General features: G+C 36.8%; 6 protein-coding genes and 1 non-coding gene across 7 annotated transcripts; 3 read left to right on the forward strand and 4 right to left on the reverse strand.

The window, feature by feature from the left end:
• Nucleotides 1-1,610: 1,610 nt before the first annotated feature.
• On the forward strand, nucleotides 1,611-3,644 carry BDF20DRAFT_868959 (uncharacterized protein). The gene is made up of 5 exons (XM_053080967.1): nucleotides 1,611-1,738; nucleotides 1,798-1,854; nucleotides 1,921-2,677; nucleotides 2,749-3,084; nucleotides 3,160-3,644. The coding sequence occupies exons 1-5, from the start codon at nucleotides 1,689-1,691 to the stop codon at nucleotides 3,382-3,384; spliced, it is 1,425 nt and encodes a 474-aa protein (XP_052936282.1). The 5' UTR covers nucleotides 1,611-1,688; the 3' UTR covers nucleotides 3,385-3,644.
• A 3,849-nt stretch (nucleotides 3,645-7,493) lies between these two features.
• BDF20DRAFT_t84 lies at nucleotides 7,494-7,564 on the forward strand. Its single transcript has one exon. It is a non-coding gene; the product is annotated as a tRNA-Gly (tRNA).
• A 3,061-nt stretch (nucleotides 7,565-10,625) lies between these two features.
• BDF20DRAFT_868984 (uncharacterized protein) lies at nucleotides 10,626-10,888 on the forward strand. Its single transcript, XM_053080968.1, has one exon. It carries the CDS (start codon nucleotides 10,631-10,633, stop codon nucleotides 10,838-10,840), a length of 210 nt encoding a protein of 69 aa, XP_052936283.1. The 5' UTR covers nucleotides 10,626-10,630; the 3' UTR covers nucleotides 10,841-10,888.
• A 1,482-nt stretch (nucleotides 10,889-12,370) lies between these two features.
• On the reverse strand, nucleotides 12,371-12,850 carry BDF20DRAFT_835377 (uncharacterized protein; the record flags this gene model as incomplete). The annotated part of the gene is made up of 1 exon (XM_053078834.1): nucleotides 12,371-12,850. The coding sequence occupies one exon, from the start codon at nucleotides 12,848-12,850 to the stop codon at nucleotides 12,371-12,373; it is 480 nt and encodes a 159-aa protein (XP_052936284.1).
• Nucleotides 12,851-12,892: 42 nt separating this feature from the next.
• On the reverse strand, nucleotides 12,893-13,714 carry BDF20DRAFT_868986 (uncharacterized protein). The gene has a single exon (XM_053080969.1). It carries the CDS (start codon nucleotides 13,633-13,635, stop codon nucleotides 12,976-12,978), a length of 660 nt encoding a protein of 219 aa, XP_052936285.1. The 5' UTR covers nucleotides 13,636-13,714; the 3' UTR covers nucleotides 12,893-12,975.
• Nucleotides 13,715-14,272: 558 nt separating this feature from the next.
• On the reverse strand, nucleotides 14,273-15,833 carry BDF20DRAFT_802508 (kinase-like domain-containing protein; the record flags this gene model as incomplete). Its single annotated transcript, XM_053076417.1, has 4 exons — nucleotides 14,273-15,322; nucleotides 15,435-15,491; nucleotides 15,565-15,658; nucleotides 15,733-15,833. Coding segments are annotated over 4 exons (1,302 nt in total), but the record flags the coding sequence as incomplete, so codon positions are not given.
• Nucleotides 15,834-17,413: 1,580 nt separating this feature from the next.
• On the reverse strand, nucleotides 17,414-18,809 carry BDF20DRAFT_819115 (MAS20 protein import receptor-domain-containing protein; the record flags this gene model as incomplete). The annotated part of the gene is made up of 4 exons (XM_053077431.1): nucleotides 17,414-17,944; nucleotides 18,029-18,217; nucleotides 18,300-18,622; nucleotides 18,692-18,809. 4 exons carry the CDS (start codon nucleotides 18,807-18,809, stop codon nucleotides 17,414-17,416), a joined length of 1,161 nt encoding a protein of 386 aa, XP_052936287.1.
• Nucleotides 18,810-19,360: the final 551 nt, after the last annotated feature.

Raw genomic sequence — 19,360 nt, forward strand, 5'->3', positions numbered from 1 at the left:
AGCATTAATAGTACATTTTATGTATATTCAAAATGCGTAGAATAGCTACTTGTTTATTTGTAGCTTGTGGAAATGACCATGGGTAAATCCAGCAGGCTTTTTCTTTAGTGTAAGGCATACTTTTTCGACTTCAAAAAAAGAGGAAGGAGTAACAATTTAGTTTCTTTAAGTATGCATAAATACTGTTGTTTTGACTGGAAAGATCAGTCTAGCCCTCCTCAGTGATTTAGCATCTTCCTTTTGACTTTTAGGTACAGCGAGAAAAAGTTTGAGAATCCCTACCTCTCTGTCATTCTCTTCGCTGGATAATGCCTGTACTCGCTTGATACTGTAGTTAACAACTGTGTGAAAGCAGACAATAAGGATTAACAAGCCGCAAAGCTGCCAATAATTGACTGAAAAGTTATCAGCTTATAATTACTGCTTCCCACCCATTGTTATACTCCAATTTTTATTCTCTGTGTATATTTGTATACCATTATTCAGCAATAAATGAATGCCATCTATACTAATGTAATTCATCGTTCTCAATTCGCTTTTCTCTATTAGACAAACGATGTGTACAATTGCATGAGGGCAACTATTTGGAGTTATGATACAGAGTCGATGCACAAAAATGATTCGAAACAAAAGGATTGAACCCATTATTTTACTGTTCTCGTTTACCAAATAAATCCCTTGTAAAAAAATAGCAATGAAAATTATCATCCCCTCTATGGAAATAACAGAACCTGACGCAAACTCATTTTGTTTGTACTGAATCGTTAAAGCCGAATTAGATATTGACTAAGAATATCAAACGAAGGTAATGGCACTCAAAGATTTTCGTTATTGTGAATGTAAGACGTCGAAAGCTCTCTGAACTCCATCTTATCGCTATGTACGTAATAAAATCAAAGAAGAACCTGCATAACAATAGTAGCATCTTTGTGCTTGAGCAAAAATCAAAGGATTCCCAAAAAGGGGAAGGAAATGAGCCTGGAACATGGTGATGTTGATTCAATAAGTATAAGTTATCCTAATGATATGATTTTAAAGCTGAACAATGGTAATGGAAAAAAATCCTGATTTCATCAGTATTTGAGTAATCATGAGCTTCCAATCAAACCATTCTTACAATTCAGTCAAAAGATAATTTTTCGTCCTTTTGATTGAGGGTGGGAGCCAAATCACCAAAAAAGTAAGGCGACTGCACCCTAAACAGGGCAGGTAACAAAGTGAGTCTATTTTTATTGTTTGTACTGGTATTAGAATGAATATTATATCTAAGTAGGCATTTCAACAATAAGAAAAATGCCAGCCGGCTCATTTCAATGGTCTTTAATCAACATACCGGTGCTGTGATTTTGCAAGGGAAACCATAACACTATTCAAACCAGAGAATGACGTTATTAACAATGACGTTTCAAACAGTATTTTTGAGAAAGCTTAGATCAATCCATATTATGGTTGTGACAAGGAAATATGTTGCTAAACTACATATCCTTGATGGCAAAAATACTTACGAAGGATGCAATCAAAGCAGTTAAGAATTTTAAGGCTAGGAGAATGAATAGTTGCAGCTGCATTAAAAACGGAGTTAAGTAGAACCTTTTTTTTTTTTCCTCTTTGTTCAAACTGAATCATCTAAATAAGCCCGCCATCTTCTGATCGATCAACAACAATAGACCTGAAAGGTTGATTTACCCATGTTCAACGGTTTAGTCAAAATTGATGAGCTACTTGAGTGCTCACTGTGGTATGTTGAGTTATTTTCGATAGGTTTACTGATTCGATGTTCTAAAGCAACTTTGAAAGTCATCTCACACTGAGGCAAACGCGAATTGTTGCAGAATGTGGTCACAGATTCTGCAAGTACGTCTCATAGCAGTAGAACAGCGGAAGAAAACGACGTTATCTTACAGTAATTATATTAATTAGGGCTTGCATTACTCAAAGATTGCGAAAGAATGCTGCGTGTCCTATTTGCAACAAAGCTGCCGACGCTAGAAATTTGCGAAAGGATCCTATGCATGATAATTTAGTGGTGTACGTTAGCCAACTCAAGCAGGCGTTACTACCTCATTCATTGACACCTTTAGAACTTTCGCTGCAGAATAAATCCGGAGATTTGTTGAGAAAACAGGACGAAGTTGATACGAAAATGGTTAATAATCAAAAGATCGACAATGTGAATTTTAACAATAATATCAAAGACCCAGACAGCATGTCGTCCTCTACCGCTACTGGCAAAAAGAGACAACTAGGGAAGGATACGGAAGATAATGAAGCTTACGATTCAATACAAATGAGTAAAAAAGCGAAGCTGCCAATAAAACCAGTGAATAAACAGCAATTATTCGATCCGAAAGCGATGTTGGAGGATATTTTACCAAATGACCTGAGCCCTGTAACGATAACACCATCCCCTTTACCAACCCATCGTACAACACCGACAGTGAGTCAAGCTAATCGAATTACTCCATCTCCTGGGTCTAAAGTTACACCCACAGTAACAACATCGCCTAAGTCTATCCCGCTTAACACCAGCGAAAATGGCCCGTTTACACCGTTAACCACTGATGCATCTTTGCAAACAGGACCAACAAACACGACTGCCTCCAAAGAATTATCCACTTCAAGTGTAATTGATGAAGAAGACTCTACACTAGTACCTGCGGTATTTGATGTTGATAAAGTAGATTATTTATTCTATTATACAAGTATTGTTACTTTATCTCAAATGTTAACGATAAATAAATTCTTTAGGAGGACCAGGAGAAAACTTGGAGATGTACCAAATGCCATTATCAGAATCAACCATATATACAAACATGTATAGTATGTTCTAGGTATCGTAAGGGTGAAGTTTTACCAATTCAAGACAAAACAGACCCAGACACGAGTTCTCCTTCTACAGAAAAACAATCGTCGAAAGCAGTTAAAAGAAAAGAAAAGGAAGGTTATAAGTTAACAGTGCCTGGTGAAAATAATACAGTAAGCAATGATATATTAACAGCACCTACAACGAGAAGGAGATCAGAAGAAACGAGTAAGCTTACAGAAGCACATGTAATATACACAGGTCTAACACCTGAAGACGAGGTAGATTAAATATAGAAGCATGAAAGTTTATGGAGGATTGTCAGTTGCTGAATTTACTTACTTTAAACCATTTAGAAAAAATTGAACAAAATCAAAGAGGAAGTCGCTTCTTCTCGACTCAAATTAATAATCCACTACCACATGAGAGATTTTGATGAAGTCACTCACGTTATTACAAGCGTTGACAGCAAAAAGCTTTGCAAAAGAACACTAAAATATCTACAAGGTTTATTAGAAGGAAAGTGGGTGGTCGAGCCTAGCTGTAAGCCAGTCGTTTCTATACAGCCAGTTGAAACCTGAATTTTACACCTTCTGTAAGTAAATATCCTAACTATTATTGTTGGTAGGGCTGATCAAAAGCATAAAAGAGAAGAAATGGCAGCCTGAGTCAGCTTTTGAAGTTCATGGTGATCAAAAAACAGGTAAAACAGAGGCGCCAAAAATAGGTAGAGAAAGAAAGGTATTTAGGTTTGCTTGGTTTTTGTATAAATTCAGAAGTAACATTATGTTGACTTATTATATCGCTCAATAATATTCAGAGTGATCCATTTTTTTACGACATGAAGTTCTTCCTCTTTGGTGATTTTTCTGGAAAGCATAAAAAGAATGACCTTGTTAATCTGATACAAGCAGGAGGAGGAAAGATTCTAAGGAAGAAGCCAGCAGATTTAGGGCACAAAGATGATAACAAAGAGGACTCTATAGATCTTAAAAAGCCTATCGTTATAACGACACCGGAGGTGAAGAAGAAACCAGGTTGGATATCTGAGTGTCAATTAAAAGATCCATCCTGGCTTATTGAATGTATTAGCCATTTAAAAATAGTCTAAATAGAAATTATACTTTTATTGCAACTTCAAAAATAGCTAAAGAAAATGGTTTAAACAAATGTAAAAGACAATCGAAGAATATAGCGTATGCCAGTAGACTGTCTTGAATATAATCAAAATGGTTTTCGATATACTTGCTGAATACAGTATGTTTGGACAACTGTTCCGACCTTATATTAGCAAAAGATTATACTACGTCTGTGTCTATGAAAGCCCATACAGGGAATAGACGGAAGTTACATAATCAAAGATACGCGTTTGCATAAGAATTTAAAATCATGTTCAAACACTATACTGAAAAAAAAATTGTAGAATACTATTATAACATAAAAATTCTATTCAGCAGTAATAACAAATCTAATTCTAATGAGAAACTAGCAATTATATTGGCAATATTGTTAGAGATATAGAATTGTAGGATCATCAGATGAGTGAGTACCCGCGCTCAACCATAGTGAAGGTACCCGTATCTTTGATTAAACAGTCTATATGACACCGACTAAACCGCTCTACTCAGCCCAACACATCATCCTTTAAAAGATAGAAAATTTTTCATCTATATATGTTTTTCTTTTGTACGATTTTCAATGAATAAAGAGTATAACAAGTTCTCACAGAATTCTAACTCTTTTGATTAACCTTTGACGTGTTTGGTGAGATAATAACTACAATACTCGAGTACGTACAACCAGGTAGAGAATACATTCTACCACGGTCTATCTATATTGCATCTAATATAGGTTATTGTCATGATCTGTTGAGACAACCCTGTCTAGCATAATGAGACAACAACTTAGAAACAACTAGGGTTGTATACACTCATGGGTTTTATGGTTAATAGCATACTATCACTGGAACACATGTCTTACTAACTTAAATATAAAAGACCTACTCCTCAATGAATGAATAAAGCAGAACCCTTTTTGGCAGTCTCGTTATTTTTTACTTTGATTGTTATTATAAGACATAAATCACAGTTATGTACAACATAGAACAAGATATACAGTGACTCACAAAAATGGCTCAATGTTTCTGCATTTTGCGGTTATTTCACTGTAGCTGGACAATGAGTATTTTTAGCTTAATTTTAGCTATACGACAGTAAAGAGCAATACCACAAGTACTATTGGTATAAGTTTCGTTGACATCGCACCACTTCATCTGCAATTACGAACATGAATTGTTGCAATGTCGACAATCGGGCATTTTGCATAAATTCACGATTCACTAATGAACTTCCAAAAACACCAAAAAAAAAATGTATTTTGAGGGCCAGACAGTTTCGCATATTGTATTTCACATAATTAAGCAGCTCCATGTTTCATTTTTTCCCCTGAAATTCCAATTACAACTCTCATTAGATTCCATCGATTACCGTTACCACACATTTCAACTACATTAACACTAATTGCAACATGAGACCTATTCCTTACGACAAGAAAATGGATATTATTGCCAGACTGAATGGAAACGATTCTCACAGAAATATTGCAAAGTCTCTAGGCGTTTCGCGTGCAACAGTTGACAGAATTGCTACCGATCTTGCGTGTGCATCTAATGGCAAGAAGGGCAGACCTGCAAAGATCAGCGCATTGCTCGGTCGAAAGATCGTTCTATACTGGGCAATTTATTACTGCGGTTGAGGCTGCCCGGAACCTTCGAGGACAAGGATATGAAATATCTGCACAAACGATACGCAGATTCCTCAAATCAGCCGATTTCGATTCGAAGATCAAAAAGTCGGCATTGCCATTGACTAATGAACGTCGCAAGAATCGGTTGAAATGGGCAAAGGCTCACAAAAATTGGACGGTTGAAGACTGGAAGAAGGTCGTTTTCAGCGACGAAACAAAAATAAATCGTCTTGGATCAGATGGAAAGACATGGACGTGGTCAAAAAGGGAGAACCTCTCCAAGCCCACAATGTCAACTATGCCTACAAAGGAGGTGGAGGAAGCTTGATGTTGTGGAGCTGCTTCACTCAACATGGCCCGGGTTTCATTGCCAAGATAGAGGGCGGGATGGACGCTAAATTGTATTGCGATATCCTGAAAGGTGATTTCTTGGAGACCCTCGAGGATTATGGCCTACAGAAGAAGGACGTTATCCTTCAACAGGATAATGATCCCAAGCATACGGCCAAAGTGACTAAAGAATGGTTCCGTAAAAATAAGGTAAATGTTCTTGACTGGCCTTCCTACTCGCCTGACCTAAATCCAATCGAGAATTTATGGTTCTATTTGAAATGCAAGCTTGCTTCGTATGGTAATGCAGCGAAGAACCTAGGTGAGCTTTGGGAGCGTGTAGCCGATGTTTGGTATAACAAAGTCACCCCCGAATTATGCATGAGGCATATAGAAAGCATGCCAAAGAGAATCGAAGCCGTTATTAAGGCTAGAGGGGGCTGGACGAAGTACTAGTTTACATAGTTTCTCTTTTATAGCAAATAAAAGGAACGAAAACTCAATAAAATTTGGTATATCTCAGCTTTATCGGTCTACCACCATATATAAAAGTCATGCACAAATTAATGTAAATTGTGTTATTAGAAAGCTAGGAAGATGCTCTTTTCATATATGTAAACGTTTTACTAGATTAGTACAGAGATTACTGTCAGTATGAGCAGAAGAAGTACAAATTATGCAAAATTCCCAAAACATTGAGCCATTTTTGTGAGTCACTGTAGGCCTAAGTATAATAATCACCCAATAAGCATCTGAACCTGAAATTAGTGACTAGCATACGCGTCCTCAAATAATATAATTCCCATTAAACCTCACAAAGTAAATAATCCTTCTACTTCATCTGAAGAATAATAAAGACACCTAAGTTCATAGTCATCGACTTACAACTGTTATCAATTTTTTAAATAAGCAAATACAACAACCTTAATTCTTTGAAGATCAACAAAAGTGAATATAAGAAATTTTACTGGTTTGTTCTTCTTATATTATGAATAGAACTTATACTAAAATTAATATGTATATTGATGTATGTAGTTATGTAAGTAACATTTAAAGTCACGTATTAAATGTTTGTCTTCAATAGTATACGTGATTTTATGCCGGACTTCTGGATTACTCCGGTTCGAACTAATTATTTTGGAATGCAAATTCTTACAATTTTTATTGTAAAGCAATTTAATTATTACGTGTGTAAACCTGCTACTATGCAAATACTAGTAACTATATCAATTGACAAGATTTGTAATAGACCGACTGTAAAAATCCAGGGACAAATTCAATAAATATAATGAGGTTAAACGTGTAGATTCTTTTTATACAAGCAATCAAATAAACGTAATGGATGTATCTTTCCAATCGGATGGATAGAAAATAATAATAATAAGACTAAAAGTTCAGTTCTCTCTTGTCAGGAAGAGAGCTCACGCGTCTACTTCTAAGTTATACGATTTAACTTCCGATCTACTATGATATCTATAAATCGCTCCTTGCATTATATAATAATTTTCTTTACAATAATTTCTAATGATTTATCACGTGTATTCTATTAGTTTAACTCCGAAAGACCTTGCTGTTATTCGATAACTCCAAATTCCACATCTCACATAATATCGAAGCGTGGTTGGTTAAGTGGTATAATCTTCGCCTGCCACGCGAAGGGCCGGGGTTCGATTCCCCGACCACGCATCTTTATTTTTAAAAAAAATGTTATGTGGTGAATGTAGCTAATGTGGGCTGCACTAAACGATAAAGCACGAGTACTTTTTAGAAAATGCCAAATTTAGCCTTCACAAGACCAACATTGTATCCTTATCAGGTACGCAACGATTGTTTCTTATTTGAGTTATCCTCTCTGTCGTATTTGAGGCACGATGGCAATATATTATATGAGTAAATCACTCAAAACGTCTAACGAAATGTAAAATAAAACTTAGATCTCAGATATGAGTACTGCTCTTATCTTCGTTCCCGTTTGGTAAGCGGTGTGTTCGATTGCATACATTTGAACCTTAGATCAAATGTATAGCAAATAAAGAAAAAAAGAATATGGATTAAGGATTAATTCTTCTGTGAGATTAGCTACCTCACATAAGAACTGAACAGGTTCTCTTTATGAAATATATTTTACATAGATTATCTGACGTTTAGGTATATAGCAAGATTGGTATATGCACTCGTAGGATATATTGATTCAACAACCAGAACTAAGTAGGTCACGGTACTGCTCCCTGCTCAAGAAATAAAGTATCGTTGGAGATAAAAAGGCTCAATCACTCTTTATTAATACAACAACTTGTTCATGCAATCAAAAGAACACCACGCACGAATATCTCTTCCTAGCTAACATCTATAATCATTCCCACAGTATATGAGCTACACAACTGGTGGCCGATAGATATTGGATTATAGATGTAGCTGTATGATTATCCTGCATCTGCCAAGATAGCACATTACAAATCAATCCGCTCTGGGATGGACGAGTAATTATCCACTTAAAGGGAAGCTATTCTTTCACGGAAACCTCTGATTCACAGAGTATTATCTGACCATAATACATCAGTGTCAGCTATATATCTCGATACAATCATTTCGTAGACAGCAAACACAATAAGTCTGTATTAATAGCAGTAATCTTAGTTTTCTTTTCTTTTTTTTTTAATTTGTCATTGAAAGAGAAATAAAGACGGTGGTTTGATTTCGTTAAGCTTTCATGTTTATTTTCTCTTGTGTTATTCTTTACCTTTTATCTTATAGTTAAAACTAGCAAATACCACACTCTCTACTCAACGGCCAAGCAATTGAATGTTTACCTCCATCGTATAACGAATATCATCAAAATGCACTGCAGTCAGCTGAAAGATCGAGGTCTTTCCGTCCGCGTATTATCGTTGTTGGCCAACTCACAGATACTCAGCAAGATATAGCACTTGTTGCGGGTCGTGCCAGTGCCTAAGATGTGGTTGAATGAAATTCGTACCGTCATTCGTAAGTTTGTTTTACCTTTTCGGCCGGCTCCTTCTTGGCCATCTGTCTGCGAAAGTCTCTTGGTGGCCTAGGAGTCATTGATTTACATCACCAGCATCTGGCCCTCCAGCTTATATACATTCAACGGATTCTTCACCCGAAAAGCAACAGTGATTATACTACCCCACTGATCGGTTGCTGTATATAACTATGTGCTGGTCATCATTCCTTTGTACCATGATTGCAGCATGCACAAACCTTTTTGCCACTGTTCAAAAAAAAAAACTCATACTTTATCTGTCCTTAAAAGACTTCTTACCGAACATCCGGCACTCCTGTTTCATGCTACTTGGCCAGGCTGTTAGTATGCGGATACCCCTTTAAGATTTGCTATTGCTCCTGTCGCCTCAATATCAGCTGATGAGCAATACGATCTTACTCAACTACCTTTGTGTTATACGGTAACAAACGCTGTGTCTTGGTCATATCCGTATAATATGTTCACCAACTTTCTGCGGATAGATAGCCCGAAATTTACTAAGGCAGGCGAGATACTAGATTTGATAACATCTGACATTCCTCCCATATAATGGCGATGTAGCATCAAAAAGTTCATGGCTCCGCATGTTCGTAACGATGTTCCACCGCCAGATAAACGTTTTCGGAATGCTGATCAGCGTTCGCAACAAATGATTACCATTGTGCTTCTGTTTGGACTCCTTCGTGTACTCACTGGACTATTAAACTTGGAGACAATCAGACCGTTTCCTTTTGCTAAATTATCTCCTGGTAAACTGAGGCAGTTCTGGTCGCAGCGCTATTTTCATGAGAGATTACCAGGGCCATTACCAGTGCTTGGCATCCCACAGATTCCTTATATATGTCTTACCGGGCTTTTGCCATCCTCGGATTTTGGAAGATGTTCTGGTCTTTGAGACTGCCACATAAAGTTACTACCTGTTGGTGGCGGTTGCTTCGCAACTATTTAAGTACTCAGGCTTCGTTGCATCGTATAAGACCGCGACGATGGCCTTCGGCAGCGTGCAAGCTGTGTTCAGCACCCACCGAAGATGACTATCGCTTTATAATTGGCTGCCCTGATACTGAATAAAAGCCCTAGATCACGTTTCTCTTTCCAATGTGCTAAGGACCCCAGCAGAATTGCATACACTGCTCAATTTACAACTGCCCAATACTGATAATTATACGGACCTCTACACGCTAGAGTTGTTGAGTGTCCTTCTGGAAACTCTATGAAAGTATCATTGGTCGTCTACCGTTATTAGTCATGAAATTTGGTCCACTGAAAATGCTTACCAACGGCTATTATCATCGATCACCTTACAGATTACTGTTAAGAGCGTCGATGCATTGTCTCAGGCGGGCATAGGATGATCCTCCCAGCTGTGGCAGGTCTATAGTATCAGTTTTTACCCATCAACAAGGCCTTTCTTCCCTATTTAAACCTATATATTCTTCCTAATCTTTTACTTCTGCCGTCTGTTTTTTATTGAATAAATGTAACATGAATTTAAACAAAAAAAAAAAAAAAAAACTTTTTAGAATAAGCACAAAGGTTTAGAGGGAAAATAAAAAGACAATTGTTCAGTTACCAGAGAGTTAAGTTTTTGTATATGATCATTTATAGTAACATTTAATCACCGTTATAGCATGACAGCTCCAGTTGTAGTTATCTGTATCAAGTTTCTTATTTAAATGTAAACAATAAATTCTTTAAAGTTACCGTCAAACTCGCTTGAATCCAAGGTTCTAACCGTACTGGTTCCCATGGTAGTGTCACCCCAAGTTCGTGTTGAATTCAAGGACGATAACGACCATTCCATCATACGTAACGTTAAGGCCCGGTCTGTGAAAACGCCATTTTTTGGCTCTCGGAAACTGAACATACAGCTTGTCGTCTCCGTTAAAGCATTGTCTTATCTAGCAGCAAAAAACCAATGTACTAAAATAAGCGTAAATAAAAAGTTACCGTACTAATATTACGGACTTCTGGAGAAGTAATACATGCTTTGCTCAATCTGATTTTGCCAACCGATAATGATTTTACCGACTATACACTAGAATTGATGAACAACATATTGGAAAGACTTTGCAAAAATTATCGGTAACGCGATCATTGAGGCCGGGGCTTGGTTTATGGACAATTCCATACAACGGCTTCAGTGTTCGATTAGTCTTGGATCACTTTAGAAAATGCGGAATCTTTATCTCAGCAATATACAGGCTATAAGTCCTGCTGGATATTCTGGAACCACTTGCAAACTAAATTATCTCATCTATTACTTTTCTCACATCTAAACACTTAATTCATTATATGTTTCTTGGACTTCATCTAGAATAATAAAATTGTGGCCTTGATTTAAACAAAAGAAAGATACCTGCACTCGAAACAATAGGTAGTTATTTGGTATTGTATCAACAAAAAAAACCACATAATTCTACGGAGGAGAATATCTTACACTTTATTGTTGGTTGTCCTCATGGTCATATTGAATCGCTGCTCTTGACTACCTATCTCTTTCTCAATTATTGGCATCGCTCGAGATATTTGCGTGAGCTGATAAATTTATAACTGTTGAAGTCGGTCACTTTAACCTTAGTGTCTTTATTACTCTTCAAGTGAAGTAGAATGATTATATACATCTATAAAGTTTGATGGAGGTTACAGTGTTGTGAGGATGTGTTTATGGTTAGCCACTAATTTCAGGTTCAATTGCTTCCTGTAACATTATTATATTTGGGTCTTTATCTTGTTATATGTTGTACGTAACTTACATTAGTTGCAATATAGATAGACCTTGGCAAAGTTTAATCCTGCCTGATTGTATGTACCTGAGTAAATGCGGTCAACACCTCATGGAACATATTACTATACATAACAACCTGACATATACTACAAACACTCTTATCTCTAATTTTCGGCGTACATTAAAAGGACTAAGGAGACTTTATTCACATTTCATAAACAAGCCAACAAAGCAAAAATATGATACCCCACATATGAAAGAGAAATGCCTACTTCGAGACTAGATGGCATATAGATAAGGGTTTTAATTCACTTCAACATGACCTCAACTATATCTCATAGCATCAGAGTGACTATAAATACATAATTCACCAGCTATGATTTAGTGTATAGCAAAATCAAAACTCATATCTACTCTTATGGCATTGCTGCCATTTAATCTTTCATTTAGCTGTAACCTCGTCCTTTACCATTGTCTATAAGCTTAGTTCATCCTCACAATACTGTGGTAGATCCCATGATTTAATTTTCAATAGAGTGGTTTTTGCGCTATCGTTCATCCTCACTCATTTTGTACTTTAGCGTTCCCTACTATGAGAACGTTATTCACTGAGTCGAACGGAAGGTTCACAAATGTTGCATTCTCTTCATCAATCATTTCCATTCTTAATCTGTTGTCGTTAAGGATGAAATAACGGGTAAGACTTATATATCCCAGAAGGTCCTTGCGATGTTATAATAGATGGTTTATTCGACTATTATTAGTCACCTAGACTAGTTCTTCCGACCGATCCTGAAGGTAGCTGGTTAAACAGTTCAAACATTTCAGCTTGATCATTACAATGTCGACAAAGAAGCAATTTTCCTTCCTTCTCATCGTCACTCCCCAAAATTTTGTGTAGGTGATTAACGTCTCCGTGACAATATTCGCCGGCCCAAGCAATATGATTTCCTACAATTCCGTAGTCATAGAGCAACCGTGCTAAATCCAGGAAATCCATTAGAGAAAGTTCGTCAACGGCTTGAATTAGAACTGTTTGCGAGGGAAAAACATTTTTTGATAATTCAGACAAAATGGTGGGTATAATGTGATTGTCGTGGTGTGTAGTGAGTGCAGCCGCTGATTCTAATAGGGCGATGAATCGAGCTTTGTCATCGGCATGGTTTTTTATTATCGACTTGCTACTTACACATCCTGCCCCAGTGAAGCAACCCCCACAACTCATACAGCTATTACCCATGAAGATCGGAAGCAAAGATGTTCAAATAAAAGTGAGGAAGGAAAAGGGACGATTTTTATTTAAATTACTTTTTTCATAGCCAACTGCATAAAAGGTCCATTGAATAAGCCACTCCGCTTGAAATGTTATGGAACCATAAGAACGAGAGCATCATCTTCCTCACTATCATACGGAGTGACGTCCATATCATATTGAGTCGTATCTTTTCCTTCGATTCGATTATTGGCCTCAATAAAACTCGGTAACTGTTTCGGAAGAGTGAATTCTCTCCCTTCCTTGTTATTATGTCGTATGTACTCAACGTCATCCGCTACTCTACTATAATATGTATCTTTATGCTTATCACTATCGCTATCTGACTCATCAACAATGGTAACATTGGTAGTGGACGCAGGCGAACCCAATATTCGACCTGCTAAATTACATAGATGCATACAATCCTGGTCAGAGAGAGACATACCGCGATGGTATTTCAATGTCTTATCGGTTGGTAACATTTGTTCGATACGCCTTTTCACTTCATCTGCATCCATGGCCGTCGGCGAGCCCATTATTGCTAAAATATTATCTGCCAGTCGTTTGGCAGCGTCATTCACAATGGAAGTGTTGAGGAAATTAGCGCAATCCGATACTAGTAAGTCATAATCAAAATTTGCTTGGGCCGTGCTGAAAGCATTGCTCGCTCTTATATGAGCTGTTGACACACGCCTCCTCCTTTGTGCAGAGGTGTTTTGAGACTTTGGTGGTATCGAGTGTTGTGCTTCATAACGTAAAGTAGGATTCATCGCGCTAATAATTGGAAAATGTCAATTTCAAATCTTATACTTAAGCTCCCCCCCCCCCTCCAAAAAAAAAGTAGAAAAAGATTAGTATGCTGTCTTCGATATTTTACGAGGAGTCAGCGTCATTATTCGCTAAGTTGAGGTCGACCTTCTCTCCTGGAGCATATATATCAAGATAACTATTCATAGTACTAAACTAAAAGTTATTAAAGCAGGGAAGAGATTTAGTCGAAAAGAAATAATGGAAATTTATGCAAATTTTTTGTTTGTACAACAGCTATGGAAGCTCCTATTTGTTAAGACAATTCAACTTTTATTTTTGGGAATAAATGAATTACACTTTGATTCCAAAGTTATTGTGACCTCTACGGTTGTTTAGAAGTGTAGCCTTATTTAAGTCGAGTCTAAAAGCATCATCTTGAGGGTATAGTCGTACTTGCTTAGCGGAGATGGGAGGTTGCTTTGCTGGAATGTCTTTACAGTAGTTCAGCGGATCCGCTAAACCACGACTATTTTTAGCAAGTTTCTGAGCAATATTTAAATGCTGCGTTCGTTGTGTTTTAGGTACTTGCAAAAGATAGTTGTTTGAGAAATCATTTGTGGGCTGCTGCGTTTGCTCTGTGATTGTAAATGTTGGTGACTGTTCTTCTCCCATTCGTTGAACTGCATACGAGATATCAAGTATGCCTTTCATAGTGTTAGGGTCAGGTGTTGCATACATGACATTGCTATTCTCATCCATAAGCAGATCTTCATCTTGATCCATTTCAGGCGGTGTCAATAAATCAGTTCTTGCGGCTTCCTGCATCATTTCCTCTACTTCTAGCTGTCTTTTGTGATCTCGAGAATAATCGTTACTGTAAGGAGCAGTGAGTATCTGTGCTTGATGAGCATATCTATTTGAGTCAGAATAAAAAGTGTTGGTTTGAAGGGAGGGGTCTTGCCGTATCCAAGGATGGTTTAAGAACTGGTCAACAGTATATCGTTTTCTAACATCAACACATAGTAAGTGCGAGATGAGATCTTTGACAGAGGCTGAAATGGTATCCCACCAAGGGCTGAGGAACGTAAACTGTCCCTTCGCAACTTTTTCCGTTAATGCTCTCACCGACTCGTCATAAAACGGAGGAAAACCACAGAGCATGGTATACAAAACGCAACCGATGGCCCACATGTCAACAGATTTGGAATAAGTTCTATCACAAACAATTTCAGGAGCCGTATAACCGACAGTACCACATGGAGTAAAGGTAGAATCGTTCCATATCACCTTTGAAAGACCAAAATCAGCTAACTTCACCCTTCCTATGCCACCACCACCTACACCAGGAATAAATTCGCCTTCATCGGCTTTTGTTTCAATATTATCACTAGGCCGGAACTTCCGAGACCTGGAGGGCCTGATAGGGATAGGATCAAAAAGAATGTTTTCGGGCTTAATATCGCGATGAACAACACCACATTCGTCATGCAAGTGTCGTACTGCTTGAGCGATCTGAACAATTACGTGTCTTGATAAGTCCTCACTAAAATAGGTTAATTTAACAATTTGATGGAATATTTCGCCACCTTCACAAAGTTCCATAGTCAGAAAATAGTTTTCATCCGATTCCATATAGTGGATCAGCTGCACTATATTGCTATGTCTCACATTACGCATGATCTGCACTTCCTTCATTATGTTAGCACGCTGATTGATGGGATGTAAGTTTCCAATAAGAAATGAATTTTAAAAGCTTAACATTCAGTATATCACCATGATATCATATCTATTATTGGTTGATCTAGATGGGTTTTTTTACCTCTGTTGCTTTTGGTTTTTTTATAACGTCTGAATGCAAGTGACGTCTGCCATTACTCTAAATGGTAAAGGAATGAGATAAGTTTAAATCATTGATATTGTTTGCTGAAGAACATCAAAGTATCTTATACCTTCTCTGTAGAGCTTGATTTCTGTGCTACTTTGATAGCCACCTTTTTGCCGGTCACTAGATCATGCGCTTCATATACATTTGAAAACGCACCGCTATTCAAATGACCAATGAATAAAAAGAAGTTAATGAGAGCATCTACATGCAAGTTAACCTTAAACGCACTTACTCTCCGAGTTTCCTGACCATTTGGAATCTTTCTAGACCTGGATATTTAGGTAGGCAATTTCTTCTCTTCTTGTCTGCTTCTAATAGTCGACTAGCTAGTTCAGTTGCGATCGTTCGATTCTTGGGCATCTTATTTGACTTTTTAATGGTAATTTGAGTATCTTTATAGGAATTTTTATTGATATCTAAAGGGTTGTTGTATTGTAGAGGATGGTCGTGGTTGTCGTTTAGTTCAGCAACAGCGTTCGGTAGATTTACAACTTTTTGCTGGTTCCCCTTATTGTTCTCTCGATGTTGGTTTCTGTTAAGATTATCAATAAGAGCTCTCTTTCGTTGGTTTTCTTTTCTGTGTTGAAATAAATCTTTAATATGAGATAACATCTACCAGGAATTTACCTTCAATGTTTATATATGCATTTTTGGATAAATGTAAAAAGAAAGTCAATGAAAGTTTACATTTTTTGTGGGGATGTTTCAAAAAAAAAAAAAAAGATGGTTTACGGTATATAATATATATTTGATGCAACTTTATCGATTGAGCTATCAGTTGTTAAGTGTTTTTAATTGTTAGAAAATAGAAGTAGTTTCGTTGGCTTTAGAATAGATGGATCAACGGCAAACGTGGTATAGAAAAAAGTGAAAAAAAAACTCTGAAGTGAAAGGCCCAATTTATTCCTTAGAAATATTATTAGTATTTCGATCGCCTTTGTTTGAGATATATACCAATCGAACCCTTAAGCCATAAAAAATGACTTTGCTTTTTTCTGATCTAAGATCAAAGTAAGTTCTATGTAATGCTACAATGGCAATGACTTCATTGCCTTCTCAGAGTTTCTCGAAACCAGAATTTTCCATTTCTTGAAAAAAGACAGAAATGCATAAATTATCTCCACAGTTTTTGATCCCTTTAAGGGCCAGTATTACGTAACACAACCCTTCCAAGTTAGTCAATGATCATTTGAAGCTAGTATTATTTATATGTATCAGCCATTTTAGTTTCGGTCAACTTCTTGTTCTGCATGCAATATTTCCATACTGCTGGAATACTTCGTGGAAAAGAAAGAATGTTATACAGAATTTTCGACAAAGTTCATGTCTGTATCTCTCTTCTTACTTTTGACACGGAAGACAATTTTATAGCTTTTTGCACTACCAGGATTCTTTTCCTGAATATTTCCTAGTATTTGGCAAGTAAGCATTGTCTATCGATAAAAGAGATTATACCATGGACGATAAGGCACCCTATTATTATGAATTTAATGGAAGCTTATAAATAAAATTATAACATTTGTTTTGATCGTTAGACTTATTGGAGTGATTTTCTATTAGAAGCCATCAAAAACTTCGGTTGTTATTATTGAGTTCGGGCTTTTGGAACAAATAGCTACTATTTAATTTACTTTTAGAACAATGTAAAGAGCAATTGCAACTACCTCAGTAATGAATAGTAATCGCTTGTCCTTTCTTTATGCCCTTCGAAGCAATCACGCTGATGTTGTTGGTGTTATCAATGAATCGTATAGCAACATTAGCATCGTCTTCTGAAGTTGAATTGCTGATGTAGGATGCTATCTTGTACAATGATCTGCCTAGTCCCTTTTGATCACGGAACAATTTACGTCCTGGTTCATTGGAAGCCTAAAAAACAGCAATGTAAATAATCAAAAGTAGTTCGTATATGCTCATAGTATATTATTTGTGCATACCAAAATAGATTCTATGTCATCAGTTGTAGGAACTTCATATGAGTTTTGGTACAATTTTTCTAACAGAAACTGATATTTGTCATCCGTCAAAAAGTCTTCAATACCGGGTACCTTGGAGGCGAGCATAGTCTTCACTAATGAAATTTCATTGTTTCGTTCCTCGGATGCTTTCATATTTCCTGAACTCATTCTTTCAATGTAATCCCAAGCACCATAGTCTGAAGCTGCTTTGCCTAACTTCTTCTTTTGTAACTCCTCTGCTACAATACTTGACAGAAATTGTGCGATCATTTGTGGATAAATAACATGATTCGCTCTAGTAAACGCTATGAATTCTACTACATTGTTATTGGACTCTATTTTGCTGTTGGTACATAAGAACTGGTGATAAAGTTGAGTGGCCGTCGCCTCGCATTCTTTACTGCAGAATGCGACCTCTTTACAATTGGTGCATTCTATTTTGTTACTTTCGTCCAACCTTTTCATGCAGTAGTTACAGTATGTTCCCTATCAAGAAAGAATCATTCAGTAACCCTTATGGATTACCGTTGTCTTTTAAAAAATAGTATGCCTGTTACGGCGATAATTTACCTCTAAATCTGGGTAAAGAGCTGCTATAAAGGGTTCATCTGTAAATAACACTTCTCCTTCTACAAAGTCTTTCTTTGCTATTAAAGCATAATCTTTTCCATCATCAATTCCTTCTTGGATAGGCTCCAATCTAACATTGAACTCTTTTGGTGGGAATTCGTCATAAAATCTCGTTTGACGTCTGTGTTGCTATATCGAGGATATAGATGGATCAGCACAGAGCAAAACATTTATATAATATCCAAACTATTTTATATTCTTCTTTTGTTACCTCAACGGCCATAACGTTGACAATGATGCGAAATACTTCTTCAGGTAAGGTTTTTTGATAAATTGTGATCAATTCCAAAGGTGCAGGGTAAATCTTCAATGCTTCATAAAAGTAGAGTATACTATCATCCATCTTTCCTTCTTTAATCAAGCGTTCACCTTCAGCTATTTTCTCAATGAAGTAGGCTTCTTTTTCATCGGCTGACTCTGGTAAGATCTCTTTTTCTACTTGTTTCAATATCTCGTCAATCAAAGTTGAAATGGTCTGAATCTTTTCTTCTTTTTGCTTTTTTAGCTCCTTTACTGCCTTCTTTCGTTCGCGTTCTGTGTGGTTTTCATTTTGAGTGAGTAATATTGCCAAAGCCTACCAAAATTCAGTTTGAAGGTACTAACGTAAACATTTTCTAAATTGAGGATCACTTCTACGCTTTCTGTCAAAATGAATCAAATAACCAATTCCGACAGTAGCAAGTATTGCTGTTGTTATGAATGCAATTGTGGAAGATTTCATGTTTATTTGACTTTTTCGTTGGTTTGAAAAAAAAAAAGTAGTAAAGCAAATCTTTATCTTGTCTGACAGCTTAAGGGAGTCTTAGGGGACCCTATATACGAATTCTCGTCCGCTTGCTGTCAAAAGTAGGAGGAATAAAACAAGAATGGCCCAATCGGCATTTTTCTTATGCATGGGCTGCTATGAAGAATGAAGCTGTCACTCGAACAAATCAGCATGTCTATGTTTTTCTTTTAGACCAAGGACAAGTCAAATATGATGAAATGGAAAGTGTCATTTTCATATGTCAAATCTATTCATGCAATTACTGGATAGTACTCTTTATTCGATAAACAGTCTTCAGCAGAGCTAAGATGGCTAAAGGCTAAAAATTGCCGTTCCTTTTTTCTTTTAACTGCAATACAACTCACTTTTCCAGTTGCTCGCAAAGCAAATGCGTCTTTTGTTTCTAATATCATGGTTTTTTTTTGCAAAAATTTTAAAGTGATTACGCCGGTTCCAAGTTAGCAATTGCATGTTTTATGAGCTTTCTCCATGTATGTAATATGGAA

Source organism: Mycotypha africana (genome assembly GCF_025528875.1).
Source record: "Mycotypha africana strain NRRL 2978 chromosome Unknown BDF20scaffold_5, whole genome shotgun sequence".
Taxonomy (NCBI): Eukaryota; Fungi; Mucoromycota; class Mucoromycetes; order Mucorales; family Mycotyphaceae; genus Mycotypha; species Mycotypha africana.

Coding starts and splice junctions, on each gene's coding strand:
- BDF20DRAFT_868959 (XM_053080967.1), top strand. CDS start 1,689: ATGTTCAACGGTTTAGTCAAAATTGATGAGCTACTTGAGTGCTCACTG. Junction 2,678..2,748: donor CGGTATTTGATGTTGATAAA/GTAGATTATTTA, acceptor TAAATTCTTTAG/GAGGACCAGGAGAAAACTTG. Junction 3,085..3,159: donor GTCTAACACCTGAAGACGAG/GTAGATTAAATA, acceptor TAAACCATTTAG/AAAAAATTGAACAAAATCAA.
- BDF20DRAFT_868984 (XM_053080968.1), top strand. CDS start 10,631: ATGGTAGTGTCACCCCAAGTTCGTGTTGAATTCAAGGACGATAACGAC.
- BDF20DRAFT_868986 (XM_053080969.1), bottom strand. CDS start 13,635: ATGAATCCTACTTTACGTTATGAAGCACAACACTCGATACCACCAAAG.